This window comes from Mustela lutreola, chromosome 1 (genome assembly GCF_030435805.1).
Source record: "Mustela lutreola isolate mMusLut2 chromosome 1, mMusLut2.pri, whole genome shotgun sequence".
Lineage (NCBI taxonomy): Eukaryota > Metazoa > Chordata > Mammalia > Carnivora > Mustelidae > Mustela > Mustela lutreola.
Window position 1 is genome coordinate 23,909,960 of NC_081290.1, and position 23,068 is coordinate 23,933,027.

Genomic DNA, 23,068 nt, shown 5'->3' on the forward strand with positions numbered 1-23,068 from the left:
GAGGAAGGAAAATATCAAATGCCTGCCTACTCGAACCATGTTAATTTAAGGAGGGAGAAAAAAACCTGACAAACACTGATGAAGTTCACAGTCTAGGCTTACTAAAAGACTGAGGCCTAATCATGGACTATCGAATGCTTCCCCTCCCCCAACACCCCACCACCACATTACTAATGGCCTGTTTATAGCAGTTCCTTTTACCTAGTGCATCATATCCAGCAATTAAGAAAACATTATAAGGCATACCAAAAGACAAAAAATGCAATTTGAAGGGACAGAGTGAATATCAGAACCAGACATGGCACAAGGGTGTTAGAGTTACCAGATCAGGAATTTAAAGTAACTATAATTAACGTGCTCAGGGATCTAATAGATAAAGTAGTCAGTGTGCAAGAACAGGTGGGCAGTGTAAGTGGAGAGATGGAAATTCTAAGAAAAAAGGTAGATAAGGAGTTAAACACTGTACCAGAAATGCCGAATACCTTTGGAGGGCTTATTAGACTGGAGACATGAGTAAAGAATTTCTGAGCGGGAGGATATCTTAGTAGAATCTTCAAAAACGAAAAGCAGGTCCTGGGTGCATCAGTCAGTTAAGTGGCTGCCTTTGGCTCAGGTTATGATCCCTGGGTCCTAAGATCGAGTCCAACATCGGGCTCCCTACTCAGTGGGAAGCCTGCTTCTCCCTCTGCCTCTGCTGCTCCCCCTGCTTGTACTCTCTCTTTGTGTCAAATAAATAAATAAATAAATAAATAAAAAAAATCTTAGAAAAGAAAAGAGGACAAGACTGAAAAGAATAGAATATCCAGAGACTGTGGTGTGGGACAACTACAAAAGTACCATTTAGTGGGAATAGCAGGAGAAAGAGGGAAGTTTTGAAGTTATAATGTCTGAGAATTTCCCCAAGTTAATGTTAGACCCCAAATCACAGATCCAAGAAGTTTGGAGACCACCAAGAAGGATAAATACCCCCCAAAACAATGCCTAGGTGTATCATTTTCAAACTATGGAAAATCATATAGGAAGAAAAAAATCCTGAAAGATGCCAGAGGAAAAAAAAACAGTTTACCTGCAGAATAACAAAGAATTACATTTGACTTCAACTCAGAACCTGTGCAAGTAAGAAGAAAATAGAGCGAAATATTTAAAGTATCGAGAGAAAAACTCACTAACCTAGAATTGTTTTTTCTGTGAAATTATCATTTTTTAAAAAGATTTTATTTATTTGATGGATAGAGATCACAAGTAGAGAGAGAGGAGGAAGCAGGCACCCTGCCGAGCAGAGAGCCCAATGTAGGGCTCGATCATGACCCAAGCCGAAGGCAGAGCTTTAACCCACTGAGCCACGCAGGCACCCCTCCTGTGAAATTATTTTTGAAAAATGAAGAAGAAATAAAGACTTTCTCAAACAAATTGAGGGAATTTGTTGGTAGTAGACCTCCCTTGCAGGAATTACTAAGTTATTTGACTTGAATGAGTCTCACTTGTCAGTTTTTGCTCTTGTTTCCTTTGTTTTTGGTGTCATATCCAAGATACCATTCCAAATCCAGTGTCCTAAAACTTTCTCTTTTGTTTTCTTCTAGGAGTTTTATAGTTTCAAGTCTTAACATTTAAGTCTTTCATCCATATTGATTTGGCTTTTGTGTATGACGTAAGGTAGGGTCCACACAGTTTCAGTCTTTTGCACGTGGATATACTGTTTTCCCAGCGCCGTTTGTTGAAGATACTGTGCTTTCTGATTATGTAGTCTCGGCACACTTGTTGAAGATCCTTTGACCATATATACCAAGGTTTATTTCTAGGCTCTCTGTTTTTTACCACTGGTCTATGTGTTTGTCTTTATGCCACTTCCATACCATTTGATTACTGTAGCTTTGTAATACCTTTACAGGTTAGGAAGTGTGGGGGCTTCAGCTTTGTTCTTTTCCTCAGGATTGTTTTTGACTAGTTGAGGTCTTTGTTGTTCCATATGAATTTTAGGATTTTTTTTTCCAGTTTCTACAAAGAATGCCTTTGGGATTTTGATAGAGATTACATTGAATCCGTAGATGACATTGGGTGTTATGGACAATTTTGATGATACTAAATCTTCCATAAACATTCGCTGTATGTCCACTGTAAATGTCCCTCCATTTATTTGTGTCTTATTTCTTTCAGCATTTTTTTTTTAGTTTTCAGTGTACAAATCTTTTGCCTTTTGGGTTAGGTTTGTTACTAATTATTTTATTCTTTATGATGTTATTGTAAATGATATTTTTAAAAAATTTCCCTTTGAGATTGTTTGTTGTTTGTGTATAAAAAGTGCATTTGATTTTAATGTGTTGATTTTGTGTCTACAACTTTGGCATTTGTTAGTTCTTTTTTTTTTTTTTTTTTTTTTTTTTTTGAATCTTTGGGGTCTTCTGCATATAAGGTCATGTAATCTGTGAACAGGGATAATTTTTCTTCATACTTTCTGATTCGTGTAAGCCTTTTTTTTCTTACCTGATTACTCTAGCTAGAATTTCCAGTACAATGTTGAATACAAGTGGTAAGAGTAAGCATAATTGCCTTATTCCTCATCTTAGAGGGAAAGCTTTTAGTTTTTCACTGTTGATCTGATATTAGCTGTGGGTTTTTTCATTTATGACCTTTGTTATCTTGAGAAAATTTATATTCCTAGTTTATTGTGTATTTTTATCATGAAAGAGTGTTGAATTATGTCAAATGCTTGTTCTGCATTGACATAATCATGTGATTTTTATGCTTTGTTTTGTTGAGTTGCTGTATCATATTAATTTTGATTGGTATTGATACTGATTTGTATTGATATTGATTGAAACATGCTTGCACTCCAGGGATAAATCCCAGTTGGTCGTGGGTATTACTCTTTTAATATGCTCTTGGATTTGGTTTCTTAGTATTTGTTGAGGATTTTTGCACCTATTAAGGATATTGACCTGTACTTTTATTTACTTATAGGGTCTGACTGACTGGTTTTGGTGTCAAGGTGATGTTGGCTTCATAAAATGAGTTTGGATGTGTTCCCTCTTTAATTTTTTGGAAGAGTTTGGGAAAGATTGATGTTAATTAATTCTTCTTGAGGTGTTTGGTAGAATTCTCCATTGAATTTTTTGGTCCTGGGCTTTTCTTTGTTGTGAGGTTTTTGATTACTGATTAGGTATCCTTAGTAGTTACATATTTGTGTTCAGATTTTCTCCTTCTTCATGACTCAGTCTTGGTAGGTTGTGCATTTCTAGGAATTTATCTGTTTCTTCTGGTTTATCTAATTAGTATCTAATTGTTCATAGTAAGTAGTCTTTTATGAATCTTTGTATTTCATACAAAGTCAGTTTTAGCACTGCATCTTTCACTTCTGATTTGAATTTTCTCCTCTTTTTCTTAGTCTGCTTAAAGCTTTCTCAATTTTGTTGATCTTTTCTAAAAACTCCTTTTTTTCATTTTTTTTTTCCTATTGTTTATCCTGTTTTGTTTAGTCTTTAGTCTTTATTATTTCCTTCCTTCTACTAACTTTGGGCTTGTTTGTTCTTTTTCTGGTTCCTTGAGGTATAAAGTTAGGGTTCATTTTTGAGATTTCTCTTTCCTTCCTTTCTTCCTTACTGGATTCTGGATTATTGTTTTGTTTTGTTTTAATTTTCTGTTTTATTCATTTATGAGATTTACTTATTTATTTTTGAGAGACAGCAGGCTGGGGGAAGGGGCAGAGGGGTTAGAGAGACTCTCAACCAGACTTTGTGCTGAGCGTGGGCCCTGATGCAGGCCTTGATTTCATGACCCTGAGATCATGACCTGAACTGAAACCAAGAGTTGGACATTTAACTGACAGTGCCACCCAGGTGCCCTCAAGATATTTTTTCTTTTTTTTAATGTAGTATTTACCAATATAAACTTCCCTATTAGTACTGCTTTTGCTACATCCCATAAATTTTGATGTGTTATATTTCTGTCTCCCAAGTATTTTTTAACTTTCATTCTGATTTATTTTTTTATCCACTGCTTAAGGATATGTATTGTTTAGTTTTCATACATTTGTGAATTTTCGATTCTCCTTTTGTTATCAATTGCTAGTTTCATTCCATTGTTGGTGGAAAAGATACTTGGTTCATACCAAATCTTAAATTTGTTAAAACTTATTTCTGTCTCCCAAGTATTTTTTAACTTTCATTCTGATTTATTTTTTTATCCACTGCTTAAGGATATGTATTGTTTACTTTTCATACATTTGTGAATTTTCGATTCTCCTTTTGTTATCAATTGCTAGTTTCATTCCATTGTTGGTGGAAAAGATACTTGGTTCATACCAAATCTTCTTAAATTTGTTAAAACTTATTTTGTGACCTAATATGTGACATGTCCTGGAGAATGTTCCATGTGCAGTGAAGAAGAATGTGTATTCTGCTGCTGTTGGGTGGAATGTTCTGTATACATCTGTCAAGTTGATTTGGTCTGTAATATTACTCAGGTTACCTGTTTCCCTGTTGAAATTCTGTCTAGATTTTGTTTTCTTTTTTTCCTTTTGTTTTGTTTTTTTAAGTGTTCCAAAATTCATTGTTTATGTACCACACCCAGTGTTCTATGCAATACATGCCCTCCTTAATACCTACCACCAGGTTCACCCAACCCCACCCTCCTCCCCTCCAAATCCCTCAGGTTGTTTCTCAGAGTCCACAGTCTCTCATGGTTTGTCTCCCCCTCTGATTTCCCCCAACTCACTTCACTCCATCTCCCAATATCCTCCATGTTATTCCTTAGGCTCCACATGTAAGTGAAACCATATGATAATTGACTCTCTCTGCTTGGCTTACTTTACTCAACGTAGTCTCTTCCAGTCCCATCCATGTTGATACAGAAGTTGGGTGTTTATCCTTTCTGATGGAGGCATAATACTCTATTGTATATATGGACCACATCATCTTTATCCATTCGTCTGTTGAAGGACATCTTGGTTCTTTCCACAGTTTGGTGACTGTGGCCATTGCTGCTATGAACATTGGGTCTGTCTAGATATTTTATCCTGTTTAATACTGGGGTATGTTCTGATGTTGGGTGTATATACCATTCTTACATCTTTCTGATGAATTGACCATTTTATCATTATATATTGTCCTGTTTTTTGCCTCTTGTCAGTTTTTTACTTTTTTAGATATAAGTATGGCCACTTCTGCTTTCTTTCAGTTATATTTGCATAGAATATCTTTTCACTTTTACTTTGATCCTCTGTATGTCTTTTTAAATCTAGAGTGAGTCTGTTGTAGACAGCAAATGGTTGGATCTTACTTTTTCTGATCCATTTAGCTACTCTGTCTTTTGATTGCTGACTTTAGTCCTTTTATATTTAAAATAATTACTGATAGGGAAGACTTACTGTGTCCATTTTTTTATTTGTTTTTGACTGTTTTGTAGTTTTTTGTCTCTTTGTTCCTCCTGTTGTTTTCTTGGTGGTGGTGGTGGTGATTTTGTTGTTGTTGTTGTTTTTGGTTTTTTTGTGACATGCTTTGATTCCTTTTCCATTTCCTTTTTTTGTATCTTCTATAGGTGTTTTCTTTGTGCTTAGCCATAGGTTTTAAATAAAACATCTCATAGTTTTGACAATCTATAATAAACTAATGGTGCTTCAGAACTCTCTTACATGTCTCGCCCTTCTACATTTTATTATCAATATCACAAATTACGTCTTTTTATTGTGTACTTTATTAATGTATTTTGTAGTTATATTTATACATTTGTGTTTTAACTTCTATAGTAGAATTAAGTTACTGTTTTCATTTATTCTCTAAGTTATTTTCTCTTAGAAGCAATTTATAGAGTTTAACATTTGTTATGCACACTTTTGTGACTAAGTTCTAAACTTGTTTAAAAATTACTTTAAAACTTTTCATGATAAACTTCTACATAAGTTGAGTACATCTAATAAATTTTTTTTGTTGTTTAAACAGAATTTTGAGAGTGATGGTCAGCCATATAGAAGAATATATTGAACCTATAGTTTTCTGAAGAATCAGTTCAAAGATCCAAAACATACAAAAGGTAATGAAAAGGTTGTATCTTAGAGTTTATTTTCAGCAAAATATATAAATGTATCCATAAATGTATTTTGACATAATAATTTGAGGAATGTTTTATTTAAAAATTTTTCCTGTTGTATTAATTTATTCCAAATGCTTATCATATCAGCTATATTTAGATGCTACTTTAGATACTGAGAATCCAGTGATGGACAAGACAGAAGCTGTCCCTGCTCTCATTAGGATTGCATTCTAAAGGGAGGGAGGACAAATAATAGACAAACCAATGAAACATTTGTAGTTCAGTGCAGAGAGTAAAATGGATAATGTGATAGAGACTGGTGACTGCTTTCATAATTGAAAGAAATGTGAAATATTTGAAAGCTCTCATTGAAGAGGAATAGTTCAGTTAAGATCTGAATGGCAAGGATGTGCCAGCCCTGTGAAGATCTGAGAGAGGAGATTTATGGGCAGTAAACAAAAATGACCATGGAATACTTGAGGAACAGAAAGGCAAAATGTGACTAGAGTAGAATGAGGGGAAGAGCATATGGAATTTAGGTTAAATAAGAAAACTGGGAGAGGAGCAGATTTATACATTTGTAGAAATAGTGTTCTGTAAGAAGTGCTTTCTTTGTAAGAAAGTCAAGTGTTCTCTTTTGTTCTATAATATTTTAGATACCTGTAAAATTTGTAGAAATATCAAAGGTAGTTGGATATAGGACTCTGAAGTTGAGAATCTGGTCTAGGGGTATGGGTTTGGGATTTATTGGCATAGAGAGATACTTAGAGGAGTATGTCTGGATGAAATTATCTAGGAAGTGTATGTAGATTGGGAAGGATTTAGCCTTAGGACATACCAGTATTAATCAGAGGAGAAGGAACAGCCAATGAGATGGGTGAAAAATTAGGAAAGTGTTCTGTCACAGAAGGCAAAAAAAGAAAAGTAATAAATGCAGAAGTGATCAGTTACATCATATGCTACTAAGAAGTAAAATAGAGAGTAAAGCAGCCATTAGATTTGGCAGCCTGAATGTCTTTTATAACTCTAATAAGAGTGAGCAATCTCAGTGGGATTGTGTGAAGGTGAAAGCCTGATTAAATTTGATGAAGAGAAAATGGGGTATTTCCAGCTGAAGATGGCAAAAAATGCAATTAAGTTCTATTTCTTCTTGAAACTCCATTAAAGCTAAAGAATTTTTTTTAACAAAAGACATAACTTCATAAGAACAAAGAGAAGGGGAGAAAAAACAATTACAACAAAATTTTGGAAGCTGAAAAGCGAAAGGAAGTGTGATATCTATCTTAGAATCCTGAGCCACCTGTGAGAATGATGAGAAACTTTATGGCACTGTAGAACCTCTGAAATGTCTGGAATTGAGAGCATGCTTTACTTCTGCAAAGGAGTAAAAGTGGGACTAAACACAGTCCGATTTGTTGCCAGTCTAAGAGGTGATTATATTTTATAGATCTTTTCTTGACCTTCGAATTCCAGGCAACTGTCCCATCACTATCTTAGCAGAAGGCTAAACATTTATTCTCTAGGAAAGATAAAATAGCATGGTTGAGAATGGGAGTACCATATTGAAAGTAAAGAGATTAAAAACTTAGGCTACCAGATTTTTATAATTTTCAGTCAGTAGTTTAGAAGATTCTTTTCTGGAAATTGTAACCAGCCTAAGAGAAAAGATCTGAAGATACAGACTCAAGGAATTTCTCCAAAGAAATAATCCAACCTGGTATCCCTGCAATAAAGTTGATAGTCAGAAGCCCTATCACACAGAGCTTCAGGGATTTTTTTAGACCCCACCCTTAAATGAGCTGGTGGCCATAGATCACTAAACATTTTAGGAAAACCTCTTATGTAAGAGCAAAATACCATGCCAAAAGAAAATACCAAGTTGGGGGCCAGCAGGCAGGTAAAAATTGAAACACAAAACTGTTGTTTAATAGTTTCAGAGAAGTAAGAGGAGATGCTAAATCCATGAAACATGAAAGAAAAAGAATTACATTAGAAATGAAAAACTCAGTGAAAGAGTGGAAAAGTAAACCTGAAACTTTGAGAGTAAAGCAAAGTTAAATGGGAGAGAAAAAAATAAGAAAATTGGAGCAACTGTCAGCATATCCAGTGTTGAAATAATGGGAATTCCAAAAAAGGAGAAAAGAGTAAAATAGGAGAAATGAAGAATAGAGACTGATTCATCAAACTATCCAGAATTAGAGGACGTAAGTTTCCAAGTAGAAAGAGCCTATAGTAAGAAAATTATGGAAATAAGTCCAAAATAGGACATATCACTGTTAAATTTTAAAACACAGGGGAGCTTCCAGAATAAGAGAAATAGGTCACATGTAAAGATCAGTAATCAGAAAGGCTTTGGGCTTCTTGAGAATACTCTGGACACCAGAAGACATTGGAGCCTTCATAATGCAAAGGGAAAACTTACTTCCAATCCAGTATTCATTATGGAGCTAAACTGTTGATTAAGTACAGACTAATGACAGTTTCAGACTTGTGATATCTAAAAATACTTATCTGCCATGCCCCCTTTCTTGGGGAGTTATTGTAGGAGGTACTCAACACAAATAAAGAAGTAAACTGAAAGGGATGAAGCCATAAGGTAGAAGAAACAGAAAGTGCACCTTACGTAGAAACCCAGGAAATCACCAGGAAGATTGTAATGATCCCGAGATGATTGCTGGTTGCTGTTCATGGAGAACGTCCAGTCCCAACAGGAGTAGGTTAGAAGGTATCAAGATAAATAGGTGTGAGATTACATTGGTAGAATGTGTAATGTGTTTGGAGATACTAAGAGGAGATTTAGACAGGGAAGAGTTTGAGGCTAAATTGGCGATAAGTTTATAGAAGTCAGTAATAAAACAATGATTAACTCTAGGGAAAATTATTTAGAAAGGGAAGGCAATTGTACTATGCTGTATGGCTCAGCTGTGAATTGCATTTAGAGATCATAATGTTAACTGAATATAACCACCTAGCCAAAATTATGGTACTGGGAATTTGGAAGGCCGCTATGCTCACCACTATACCACCAACGCTGGTACTGGGAATTTGGGCAAATACGCACATATATGAAGTAAGGTGGCGAATCAAAGAAAACTAAATTCGTATTTTTCTTAGTGGAATTCAGTGAGTTATGCCTGAAAAATAAGACTTTTTTGAGAGCAAAAGGAGACATTTTTATAATTACATTGGGACAACTTGAATTATTAGCATTGTGTAGGTACCCTCCCTTAAACAGAAGGAATCAAGAAGTCACAAAATAAAGAATATTGGAGCATTAACTGCCAGAAGAAATAGTTTAAGAGGTGAAAGTGGTGAAAAGTGGGAAATGGGGATCATAGGACAGAGGATTTCTGATTTTTTAATAATTCCTATAAAACTTTGTGGCCACTTTAGATCTGAACATGTATACAGTGGTGAAAATAAACACTGCATTTTAAAGGAAGGGAGAGAATGGAATTAAAGATGTTGGAACAACAGTTGTGCTGTGCCACACAGTTTTCCTGCGAGAGGGAGCAGAAAAGGAAAGGTAGAACCTGAGGGGGTTGGGGTGTCAAGGGCGGTGTTTTTTTTTTTTAAGGTAAAATACTAAGTTGATAATCAGAAAAATCCATTTATCAAGAGACAAGTTCATGATGGAGGAATGGAAAGCCTTGAGAGGTGACAGCATATGGGATTCAGAGGACTAGTATTATGTCAGTAGATGCTGCACAGTTTACTTATAATATAGAATGTGTTATTTTATGCATAGGGATTCTTTTCCAAAGATGGATTTCCAGGCACTGAGATTTTCTGTTAATTATATTTAATGTTGCATGCTGAATTAAAAACATATCTGCTTCTGTATTTGGCAAAGTTTGAATGTTTTATAATCATGTTTTATGATCATGACCTGAGCCACAATCAAGAGTTGGAAGCTCAACTGACAGAGGCACCCAGGTGCCCCAAGAAAAAGATTTTTAAGAATAAAATTTGATCCATATTAGATTATATAGCTGAAATTCCATGCTGTGTATAGGGACATTGCTTATTTTTAAAAGCTGAATCCTTAGAATCCATAGAATGGAAAGTATGACTCGGGATAGTTTTTTTCGTACTGAAAATGTGAGGCCTCGAGTGGTTCTAAAACAAGACCTTTTGGCTGTTCCACCATTACCCTGTGTTTTGATAAAATTAATTTGGCACCATTTAAAGAAGTTAAGAGGAGTCTTCTCATAGTTGGCCCTCGAGTACTTAGTTGGGCCTATTTCACTTTTCCCCTTACCTTTCTCTTAACTATATCCTGTCACTTGGCTAGAAAGGGAAAAAAAAAGATCTTGGACTAGACTGGTAGAGAAACATAGTCTATGTCATTTAGTTAGCAGCACAATAGATGTTTGGAAAGCATATTGTTAATGACATTAGTAAAATAGCCTAATAAAGCATCGGCCTGTATCGTCTAAACCATTTTGGGTTCAGTTATGATGGCCCTTGAGATAGTCTAGGCCCTAATTCTTGGGGTCTTTTTTTTCTCCTAGTTTGTCATATTTTCTACCTTTTGATGATTAAAGAAGCATATACTTGGTGCCACTTAAGGCTCAGATCTGGCCTTTTAACTTGAAAGTGAAACCGTTCTTTTTTAAATCACCCAACTTGGCTGTTACCTTTGCACCGTTCTTTTTGTTCTAGTGATAGAACCAGCCTCTGTCATTACCCTGATAGGTTTGTCTTTTAGACCAGAGAGTTGTGCTTGGGTCATCTTTAAAGTCTCCTCTAACTCCCAAATTGTGTAATTCCACGCTTCATCTGCTGATGTTGACCCAGACACTTAAAACCAACATTTTATCTAGTGTTAGTTCTTTTTATTTTTACCTCTGACTCCCCATTAATTTTCTTTTAAGAGCTCTTAGTTAGCCCTTTGCAGTCTCACTTCTGTAGCCATTACCACATGGGCACTGCAGCGTCCTTGAGCAAGGACCATTCCCTCGCTCCTTCGTGCCTGTACATTTGAAAACAGTCATAGAACAGTTCAGACTCCCATGTTCTTAGGACAACTTTCATCTCTTCTCACCTAGAGTACCACCTTAATTTATAGTATTTTCTAAATTTTAAACAAAAGATATAATAAAGTAGAATTCTCATGCCTCAAAATTGTTAAGGTTTTTATTAGCGTTGAGGTGGTTGTTCAATATTTGATTCGTAGGTATAGGATATGAGTATTTTGTTAGAATAAAACCTGCCTTACACTTTATAAAAATTGTAGAATACAGGATGACAAATTTTAGGCTTATGATTCCATTTTAAAGTAGTAAATCTTAATTCCCTCAATGTAGGTATGAGACTCCTTATAATAAAGCTCTTTCCTCCCTTTTTTTCTCTTCTCTTCCTTTTCTTCTTTTTTTTTCCCTTTTCCTTTCATTTCTTTTCTCTTCATTCATTTCATTTTTCAGTAATCTCTACATCTAGTGTGGGGCTTGAACCTCTACCCCAAGACTGAACTGCATGCTGTACTGACTGAGCCGGCCAGGCACACCCTAATAAGGCTCTTTTCTACTTGTCTTACCCTCACCCTTCTATCCACTCCTATTCTCATTTTATGCTCTAGTAATTAAACTTTAAGTTGTAACATGACTGGATTTTTCCCCTAAAGAAAATGCTAACCCTCTTCAGTCTCTCAAATAGGGTGCTCCCTTGTCTCACAAAGGCCTGTGCCTTTGCAAATTGCCATTCCTGTGGCTTTCCAGTCTTTCACATATTACCTTCTCTTGTCCTCTAGTCTGTTATTTCTCATACCCAAATGGTCATACAAATCACATAGGGACCATGTTAAAGTGTAGATTCTGTATGTACACATACACATACCAGGGTCTCAGATGATGCCATCGCTGATGGTCTCTGCACCATATTTTTGGTAACAATCTCGACTACTTGACAAATTCATTGTCATCAAGAATGTTTCCTCTGACTCCTCTCTGTAAACCTTCATTATCCTTTTTATTATTCTTTAGGTATCTGTCTCCCTATTCAATTGCAGATTTTTGCCTACAGGGACTTTGTGTTTTCTTGTTGTATTCCTAAAGCTTAGCCTACTGTTTAATAGAAAATAGGTTTTCAACAAATATTTGTTGTTGATTCGATTTTTAAATTAAAGAATAATTGACATACAATGTTGTATTAGTTTCAGGTATAAACAGTGAGCAATTGTATACATTATACATGCTCACCATGGTAAGTGTAGTTACCATCTGTTACCATACAGTGTTACTACAGTATTATTGACTGTGTTCCCTATGCTGTACTTTTTATTCCCCTGGCTTATTTATTTTGTAACTGGCAGTTTGTGCACCTTACTTCCCTTCACCTAGCTCGCTCATCCTCCCACTCCCCTCCGCTCTGGAACTCTCAGAGTTGTATTATGACTCTGTTTCTGTTCCGTTCTGTGTTTTAGATTTCACATATAGGTGAAATCATATGGAATTTGTCTTTGTTTGACTTATTTGATCCAGCATGATACCCTCTATGTTCATCCATGTTGTCAAGATTAGCAAGATTTCATTCTTTTTATGGCTGAGTAATATTCCACTGTACACATACACATACACACAGCATCTTCTTTATCCATTCATCTGTCTCAGTGGGCATCTAGGTTATTTACATATCTTGACTCTTGTAAATACTGATGCATGAACATAAGGGTGTATGTATCTTTTTTTGAATTGTAGCCTATTCACAGTTACATACTCTAATCTATATACTAAATATTAAGAGTGACCTTTTTTACTGCTTTATAATAGAAAATGAATCCTCAATTTTCTTCCTCCGTGTTCCTTTTTTTAGAAGGGAGCCTCACATTTGCCCCAGTTCTAGGTATTTGCTTGAAAATAATGTTTTAGCCTTGGGTACAAACCAAAACATTTGAATTCTCTATGATAACATACAGTGTTCCTCAGTATTGCTATGTTTTTAGAAATAAATTTTTTGAAAACTAACGACTGTTTATTTTTCCTTCCACCCAAGGAGAAGTACAAATGTCTACCACAAGACGGAAACGTAATATGTTATGTTGTTTACCGTAAGCTGTAGTAAAATGAGCTCAATTGTTGACAGGTATGTTTTTAGAGACTCTTTATTTTGAATTCTATAAAGCTATTTTAAAATTATTATTAGAGTAGTGGTCTGTGTCATACTGATAAAAGGAGTTTCGTATTTAAACATAATTCCTATTACACTTAATTTCCATATTGAGCAAACAGAGTGTAATAGTAAGACATACTGATACTGTCTGTAGCCAAAGTCAGCAGCATATGGTTTATGTCCCAAACAGATCATGAACTGTAATTTTGAGTGTTTGGTCAGAGCTGCTCTGAAAGAAATTGTGATAGTCGCAGATGTTTCCTTGGCATCTTATGGAATCTTCTATCTCCTTATGTCTTTTTTTTTCTCCTTATTGCTGCTAACTCCATCCCTTTAAGTGTTTTAGCATTTGTGATTGATAAGTGGTAACTTAATTAGGATTTTATTAGTTAAAATTACAGTCTTTAAATCATACTCTCACGAGTAGGATAAACCTTGTTTCTTTGATTTTAAGACTTTTGTTTGTTTACGTTTTAACACCTCTGACACTAAGATTCATCTTAAAATTGCCTTATTGTAGTTTAATTGGTAGCATTTTTTCCCCAATGTAATGGCATATAAAATACTGATAAGTCTTTATAAAGATTAATGGTGTTTTTAATTTGATGAAATACAGTAACATATTTTAAGCTCTTATTCTTTGACAGATCTTTGTTGTCGAGTACTTTTTATATGTTATTTTATTTTACTTCCCAGTAATGCCATGAGATTTTACAACTGAGGAAACAATAGGTCAGGGAGGTTGAATAACTTGTTTAAGGTCACATAGTTAAGTGCTGAGCTGGGTTTAGGACCTGTGTTGGTCTGTCTGACACTCAAGTTTCTGTATTTTTATTATAGTGTACTGTGTGATTCTTCCGTAGGGGATTCTTTAAGAGTTTTGTAGCTAGAGTTGTATACAGAAGTGACCTTTGACGTCTGGGGCCAGCCCGTCTCCCTTTCCTGTGAGATAAACAGTGAAGATACATACTCTACCAGAACTTAAGACCTAAGGGGCAAGGAGTTTCCTTAGAGAGGCCTGCCTGCAGCACTGCCATATATTTGGGCTATGCCATATTTTCAGGTGGGCTCTATGTGTAGTTGTCTCCTCAGAAAGGATGTTCCTTCAGTGCTCCTAAGTGGTTAAATATGATTGTGGTATTATGCTTCTTGATGATTGCCAATTCTCATTCTAGACAATATGACATCTAGAGACAACATCATGTTCAGACAGAAGCAGTGATTCTTAATATGAGTTAGTTATCTCTGGGAATATCATGAAAGTTACGGACTTTCTCCTCAATAATGTGCATATACATACAAAAATTGTCATAAATTGCAGCGCACATATGGAACCCTGAAAGTCCAGACATGGAACTATATAATATAAAATTTGTAGATATTCTCAACAGTGGGTCCAACAGACAACATATGTGCCTTTGTAGGCCTCAGAAAGTTGTGTTTAAAGTAGTGAATAGTGAATTCATATAAAGGTCACACATAATTATTTAATATCACTACTTAGGTTAAGGAATTAGCCACCAGTGCTCTTGATTTTATTTGTTAGAATGCGGTTTCCCTAGATCTTCCCATAACCAACCCCTTCTTGTCACTTAGATTTCAGCTTAAATGTCTGCTTCTCAGCAGGTCCTTTCCTAACCACTCAGATTAAAGTAACATCACAGTAACTAAAAAATCACCCCTTTTTAAAAAATATAAAACTTGTCATCATATATTTCCTTCTTGATTTATTTTGTTCTACTAGAAAATAAGCTGTAGGAGAGCAGGGATTTCTGTGTTAACTGTTTTAATGTTCTGTAATCATGTCCAGAGCAGAGCCTGGCACATGAGTATTAATAAATATTTGTCGCATGAATCAGTAATGAATGAATTGTAGTAATATAAGTATATATAAAAGCTAGATACTGTGATGTTTAGGAGTGATTTGTGGCTTTATAACATGAATGTCTCAATTTTTTAAGCCATGCTATTATAATTAAAAATAATTTCAAATGAATCCTTTTATATAATGGCAAATACATTGACTTTTCTATAGTTCTCATTGATTATTACCAGTTTGAAACAAGGTATTAACCTCTGATTAAATTAAATTCTGGTTTAGCATGTTGTATGTATAGTACATAAGTAGTTTTGAAATTCACATTTGTGATAAACTTTTAAAAAATGTAATTAAACATGGATTAACTTTAGTTGTTAGAGAACAGGTGAGCAGTTAATTCAATTTGAATTTGTACAATCCTTTAACTCTACAAAAATCCTAGGATAGAACTGATTTGATTCACATGTCATTTTGAAATTGCTGTTGCTCAGTGAGTTTGCTCTTATTTTCTCTATCCACTTTCTTTTTTCTTTTAGAGAAGATGGTAGTATTTTTGATGGGTTGGTGGAAGAAGATGACAAGGACAAAGCAAAAAGGTAGTTCAACTTAAGATGTAAAGTAGTAAATAAATAAGTAAATGTAAAAGTAAGTAAATAGTAAATCAGTGATTTCCGAAAGCTGTCTGCGTTAAGAATTTAGGTATATTAGCAAGGTGCAAAAGCTTAGAATATCAATATGCATTTTATAATTTAAGTAAAAGTATCCAGTAAAAGTGCTCATCTCATCACATCATATTACGAGTATATAATATCTATAAGGCATCACTAAGGATGTTAACTTTCATCACTCGGCTAAGGGTTTGCCAGATTTACCATTATAGTTACTCTTTTCCCCTTGACTTACTCTGTTCTTTGGTGGCAAGTTATGAAGTGTAGCCTACCTTCAGAGTTGGGATGGAGGGAATTAAGCTCCACCTCCCATAGGGAGGGATATCTATACACATTTGGAATAATTCTGTAAAAACATTTTCTTCCATTTTTTTTATGTCTGTAGGAACTCATCGGTTTATTTTATGCTTTAGGTTATATACTCCATGCTTTTTTATTTTGTGGCTCAAATTGTTTCAGCTTTGGCGATCGGGAGTTCTTTCAGGGCCCCTGGGACCTCCACGTGCCTCCATTCTCCCAAGAGAGGGGAAGGTAGACAGTGGGGAAAGGGAGAGGAGAATTGTTGGAGAGATACCCTCAAATAGGTGAGGGAATGGGATCTAGGGCCATGGTGGTATTGATAGGGGCTTCTACCTTAAATAGGTGCGTGGGCAGTTAGTTATAGTATCGGGAGGGGGAGAGTCCAGGTAGCATTATAGCAAAGTTTGTAGTCCCTTAGAGTGAGTAGTAAACACTTTCTGGGTTTTTTCCCCAGCTATGTTGAACTGTGTGGGTGCTTAGAAGGGTAGATGTTGTTTTATACATATATATATATATATAAAGATAGACATGTAATAAGTAATAGTTCTTACATGTCTGTATTTAGCCAAAAAAAAGGGAGTGGGGATACTGGGATATGAAAAATACAAACTTTAATGAATGGTTAAAATACATCTAAGAAGATTTTGAGGAAAACTATACAATGTTTCAAGGAAATAAAAAGATTTGAAACTAAAAATTTGAAACTAAAAATGTATAGGACAACCCCTTATCCCTTAACCTCAGTCTGATGAAGGCAAGTTATTCAGTCTTGCTTGAATGAAGAGGTAGAACTATAAGGAATTGACTTGGAAATTCTTTAAGGCCAAGCTTATTGATGGGTAAGGTAAGGGTATTTTTTTTTTTTTTTAAGATTTTATTTATTTATTTGACAGACAGAGATCACAGGCAGGCAGAGAGAGAGAGGAGAGAGAGAGAGAGAGGAGGAAGCAGGCTTCCCGCTGAGCAGAGAGCCCGATGTGGGGCTCTATCTCAGGACCCTGGGATCATGACCTGAACCGAAGGCAGAGGCTTTAACCAACTAAGCCACCCAGGCACCCCGGGTATTCTATTTTTGAAGATTCTGAAAGTTTGATAATGTTTTTAGGGAACCAGAAATACTGTGGCTCTGAAAGATATCGGAGAAAGAAAAAGAATCTCGCTTTACTATCACAATTAAGGAGTACCACACTGAACTCTGACTAAAACAGTGATGAGTTCAAGTACCTTAGTGTTGACCCAAGAACAAGGGGAGTTTTATAGCCACCCTCAAAATGAACCATCTGTGGCCTGTTCTCAGTGAAGTTATCATAAGGGCTGAGATATTCCATCCTCCATGTAGTATGAAGTAAAGTTTGCTTTAGTGGTTGTCATCCAGTGATAGAGTTGGCAGTATATGATTTCTGTATGTTTTCTTCCCCTGGAATAAAAATGGCTGATTTGAATTACTACTTCATGGTAGTTGTGTAGTACTGGGCACGTTCTCTTTGTGCCTGAGTTGTCACCTGTAAAATGAAAAGTGGTAAGAAAGTCTACCTTGTAGGAGTAAATGAGATTTCATCAGTGTGCAATGAATATTGGCTTTTATTTTTATTCCAATTCATGTGTTCAGATACTTCATACATGCTAATTCTCAAATGCTTATTTCTTACTGTTTTCTGAAGGGATATAACTGGATTTGTATATCTAAGCCTCTTGTGCATATCTTTTAAAATATGCAACAGGCAATTTCATCATATCTAAATTCTCTCCAAACCATCTGTCCACCAAAACTAGTATCACATGTTATTATATCATATTAATAAATAGCGTTATTAGTAACTTGGGAATCCTTATAGGTTTCCCTTTTGCTTCCCACTGTAAACCAGGTTTGATTTGCCTAGAACAGATAGTTCTGCCTCTTAACCCTCAAACCCACACTATTGTTAACACTGCCACTGCCATGGTTTATAGGCTAGGATGTTGCACTTGCCTCCTACATGGTCATCTGGTGTCCAGGCTTGTTTGCCATACAGTAAGTTTTCAAGAGTATTTGTTAAATGACTTTGTTTCACCAAGCATTGATCCTTTCCTCACTCTGATGCCAGAATGATCTTATCACTGAGCTGTTATGTTCCCATGATTTCTTTGCTTTAAAACCTTTCAGTGCCTTCCCATTACTTTCAGGATTAAATTAAAATCCTTTTTATGTAACATAAAAACTTCATGATTTTTTCCAGCATCTATGTTCCCCACCCAGGCCCCAACTCTAGCATACTGGGGCACAGGAAGCCTATTCATTAGCCGTGTTAGCCATATCAGACTACTAGTGATAGGTTTTTGTTCCTGTACGAGCTTTCCGTACCTGCAGTGCCTTGTGTACACTCCACTACCATCCTTTTCTCACTCAGCCTTCATGATTCACTTCAGTAGATGAGGACGCCATCTCTGGTTCCTCTGAATTTCCATTGGAATTTGATAAATTTCTTGAAAGAGCTTTTCTCAGTATCCTTAGCCTTTATTAACATAATCTCTGTTATTATAGCAAGCACTCACTGTTTGAAGGAGGAGTCATTTCCCAGTAATAATATAGAATATATGCTTCTTTGTTACCAAGCAAAAAATAAATAAAATTGTCCTCTGACCTTTTGGGAAATGAGTATAAACAAGTTTTGCTTAAACAAAAACTGAATTAGAAAACCTAACTTCACGACGTATGCAGTTAGAGTTTAGAGGTATTGTAGAATGATTAGTTGCTATATAAATAATTGTATTTGCTTGTCTAAAGGTCTTGGTGCCACTGGATATATGTTTATTGGTTAGCTACTTCACATACAACAGTACTAATTATTCATTTGGTGGGCATATTTTGAGTGCTTATATTAGTTGTTACCCTTAAGTGCTTAGGTGAAAATATTGGGGCTCTGTTATCAAGATGTACACAGCCTAATGGAGAGAGAGATGCAGACGAATGGTTCTAGCTCGGTGCTCGAGTCTGGCCATACAGGAATAAAGAGGAAGACTGTATGGATAAGTTTGAGGGTAGATTTTCACTTGTAGATTTGTTTGTAATTTAAAACTTAAAGGAAATGGTTAACTTTCTCCTACCTAGTAATTTTGAATAATTTGTATTTATACATTATATACACTAACACAAATATGTCTCAGTAATACTCATAATAGCCAAATAAGTAAAATACAAATTTCGGTAAATATTAGATCAGATACAACCTATGATTTGAATGAGGTTTGTCTTATTGGCCTTTTCCTAAGAACATGTTTGCAAGTGCTGACTATGTAAGTTCTTCAGTGATAAACTGAGAAGAAAGTTATTGCCCCAGTTAACTGTACATTGTTGGTAACCTGTGGATAAATATTTATTACACCTATATTGATGGAAGTGCATATGTGTGTAGTTGTGTCCAAAGCGAGCATTGTGTTAAACTATGTGTGTAATCAAATGGATTGTTTGAAAGCTGCTTAATTTTTTTTTTCCATCAGAGTATCTAGAAACAAATCTGAAAAGAAACGTAGAGATCAATTTAATGTTCTCATTAAAGAACTGGGATCCATGCTTCCTGGTAATGCTAGGAAGATGGACAAATCTACTGTTCTGCAGAAGAGCATTGATTTTTTACGAAAACATAAAGGTAAAATTTTAACGTTATAAGACAAATTTTTTTTAATAACAGAGTCTCCTTTAAAGCATAATGTGATGGAATCTTGACAGTGATTCTTAAAATTGGATACTTCCTCACCTTTTTTTCAGAGAAAGTGATCAGTTGCCTTTTTAAAGGTTTCCTGGTATGTCCTTTATTTCATTCAACAAACATTTATTTAGTGCCTACTGTATCCTAGGTTCTTGGGGTACAGAATAGCAGTCCTGGCCCTCAGTTAACTGAAGCCAAGGAAGAAAGATATGGAAACAGCTAATTTACATTGCAGATACTTAAAACATGAGTAGTGATTGTAAACAAAAACTTGCCATGAGAACATAGAGGGGAAATAAATGTGTCAAGAAAACCTTAAAAATAGTTGATTTTGCAGCTAGTCTTCCTTTTAGATTAAGGAGAACAGCATTTCACCAGGAGGAAATAGGAATAGTGTTGCAAACGCAGAGAAGCAGGAAGAGTCAGTGTAATTGGAGCATAGTTGAGTTGGAAGATCGTGGGTATATTTCAAAGAAAGACAAGAACCACATCATGAGGGCCTTGTGTGCTATTTTAAAGATGATTTCAGTGTATGTCTAGGAAATAAATGCTGTTCATTAAACAAAGTGATTATTAATCGAAGAAAATAATTTTGACTGAGTTACAAAAAAGTTAAAGAATATTGAATGTTTTGGTAACAGAGATAATAGATGAAAAACTTGTAGAAGGGACATGTCCTTTTCCAGATGGCAAATGAAACCATAAAACTTTTCAGAAGGAGAATTTGTAGCTAGTATTTTCAGTCACTCCTCTGGAGCTCACTCAGTCATGCATTATCAGGCTGGTTTATGCTTCACCACCCTTCCAAATTATTTTTGTTAATTTCACAGTTGCCAGCAGCCCCACCTGTCCTGCTGCCAGTCAGACAATAGCAATAACTTTTTCTTATATCGAATGCACTGGACATTTTTTTAAAAAAGATTTATTATTAGAGATAGAGTGTGTGTGAGTGTATGAGTGAGGGGAAGCACAGAGGGAGGGAGAGAGAATCCCGAGCAGGCTCCATGCTTAGTGTGGGGCCAGATTCGGGGCTCTGTCCTAGGATCCTGAGATCATGGCCTGAGCCAAAATCAAGAGTCCAGTGCTCAACCCACTGAGCCACCCAGGTGCTGGAAATTTTAATCCATCCACCACTGGCTTTTTCTCCCTTGGTCTGTGTTATCCTGCACTTCTTCATTCACCTCTACTCCCTAACTGAAACTCTTTCTTTAACCCCCCACATGTCTTCTCTTTTGTGCTCTTGTTTTATACTCTTTCGTGGGTATAATAGCTTCAACTATTGCCTCTCTGTTAAACTACCATATCTGTATTTTTAGATGCAAACTTTTCCGTCTTTTGTTTCCATATAACTTCCAGATCTTTCTTTTGCATGTGCTCAAACTGCGCATCTGAAACTGAATTCATTTTCATTTTGTCAAGTCACCTCTTTCTCTCAGCTTTGCTTTTTACATTTTTACAACACTACCCTTTCAGGCCCTAGGACTCAAGCCTGAAAAGACAGATTTTTTTTTTTTTACCTTCCTTAGTACTGTATCACAGTTGCCAAATTTTGTTGATTCTTCTGTAAATGTGTCAAAATTGCTTGTCTTCCTTTTTTATTGTCACCATTATCATTATATTTTACCTCTGCAAATCGTATTCTCACTAACCGTAGTGTCCCTTGTTAGCACACCTAGTCCCCTCAGACACTGCAGTTCAATAAATGATTGCTGAATGAAATGAAATCATATGAATGCATTTGCCCCTGATAATAGAGGATTAATTCTGGCATTAAGTAGGTCAGGGTTTTTTTTTTGTTTGTTTTTTGTTTTTTGTTTTCCAAAATTGAATATATAATTCTCACAAAAGAAAAGTTTACCTTAAATTGAAAGGGAGTTATTAAATACTTTTATTAGTACTCTAAGCTTGTGTTTAACTAAACTTGATGGATTTGCTTGTGGATTTAAATTCTTTTTCTGGATGTATATAATTGGTGTGAATTTGAAAAGCATGACTATATTCTACAGAATTAGTAGCTAGACTTCTTAGTTACTTATAATATTGTAATACAGGCATTTTCAATATGCCAAGTGTTGGGTGACAATTTAATGTCCTACATTTATATATCTGCTAATAGAAAATCAAAACTGCTTGGTCCCTACTTTTCACTGCAAAATTGAATATTTTTTATAGAGTAAAATCTGTGATACAGATTTTTAGTTTGCCAAGTTGTTGAATATGTCTGTATTTAAAAATGGAAAAATATTTATTAACTAAATAGTTCAAGTTTCATCATTTATAGCTTTCTCATAACTAAATCCATTAGAAAAATGTTGCAAAATAAACTAATAATTTTGTTAAAACGTGTGCCCCAAGCCAGGGATTTCCAGATTTCTGACGAGTTCCTTACCACTAAGAAAACATTCAAGAGGACACTAAGCAAAATCACTCTGGGATTATTACTTTAAAGTTTTTCTGCAAATTTTAGTCTCCTTGATTAGTTCGGAATAGAGCACCTCAGGTTGAGGGGAATCTTTCTGCCTGGTAATAGGCAAACCTAAAGTCATCTTAGTTAAAAGCAGACTGATTGACTGACCTTGGCTCCTTTCCTCCAGGTTCATGTCCGATTGCTCTAGCTAGGTTCCACTATTTGATTGTCAAGAGAAAGATGTTTCTTCCCAGTGCTTGTTACTAGTATGCCTATTTTGATTCTTATTTGGTCATTATGTCAAACAGGAAGCATTCTCAGGCCTTCAGCAATACAGCAATACCAAAGCTCCCCAAAGAAAAACCAAAGACTGGTATTTCCAAAAGACTGAATCCAAGGAGATAACTTGCCACGTTAGTGCATGTGTTTCATCATACCCAAACCTGGGCCTCCTGATACCTACCTAAAACCAATAAATGTTACTGCTTGTGGTTCTCATCTTAAGTAGAGAGGGAGGAGAGAATGCAACTTGTTGGACTTTTGAATCACCCCTTGCCCCTACCCTGTGTTTGGAGTATGCCACTAATGTGTCAAATAATCTTTACAGAAATCACTGCACAGTCAGATGCCAGTGAAATTCGACAGGACTGGAAACCTACATTCCTTAGTAATGAAGAATTTACACAATTAATGTTAGAGGTATGTCTAGATTTAATTTTTGAAAAGTTTGTTTTCCTCAAATCATTGAGGTGATGAATATAAGTATGGTTTTAACAATATTAATTTAATATTGTAAACTCTTAATTCCCTGTAAATCAATAAACTATATCTTCAATTAAAATTAATATATGTATAAGTAAATAGTACTATGTGGCAAGGTAGTATTAAACTTTTATATTTTTTAATATTATATGATTTTTGAGAGGTTTAATAAAAGTCAGAAACCTATAGCTATCAAGTTCTCTACCTGAGGACACTAACAACATTCAAGTGAAGAATAATGTATTTTATTCATCACATGTTAAATATTATTTATGCCCAGGTGCCCCTGGCT

At 35.4% G+C, this 23,068-nt stretch overlaps 1 protein-coding gene across 6 annotated transcripts in view; it reads left to right on the forward strand.

The window, feature by feature from the left end:
- CLOCK (clock circadian regulator) overlaps positions 1 to 23,068 on the forward strand; it is a 130,634-nt gene that overhangs the window by 49,709 nt on the left and 57,857 nt on the right. For 5 of the 6 annotated variants that reach the window (XM_059161047.1, XM_059161028.1, XM_059161009.1 and 2 more), the window contains 5 exons: positions 5,934 to 6,024; positions 13,018 to 13,107; positions 15,490 to 15,549; positions 19,399 to 19,547; positions 22,622 to 22,713. In XM_059161047.1, coding sequence (XP_059017030.1) covers positions 13,061 to 13,107; positions 15,490 to 15,549; positions 19,399 to 19,547; positions 22,622 to 22,713 — 348 coding nt within the window. In that variant the 5' untranslated portion in view covers positions 5,934 to 6,024; positions 13,018 to 13,060. Of the gene's footprint in view, positions 1 to 5,933; positions 6,025 to 13,017; positions 13,108 to 15,489; positions 15,550 to 19,398; positions 19,548 to 22,621; positions 22,714 to 23,068 lie in introns of those variants that run through there. The other variant, XM_059161056.1, reaches the window with a different exon arrangement.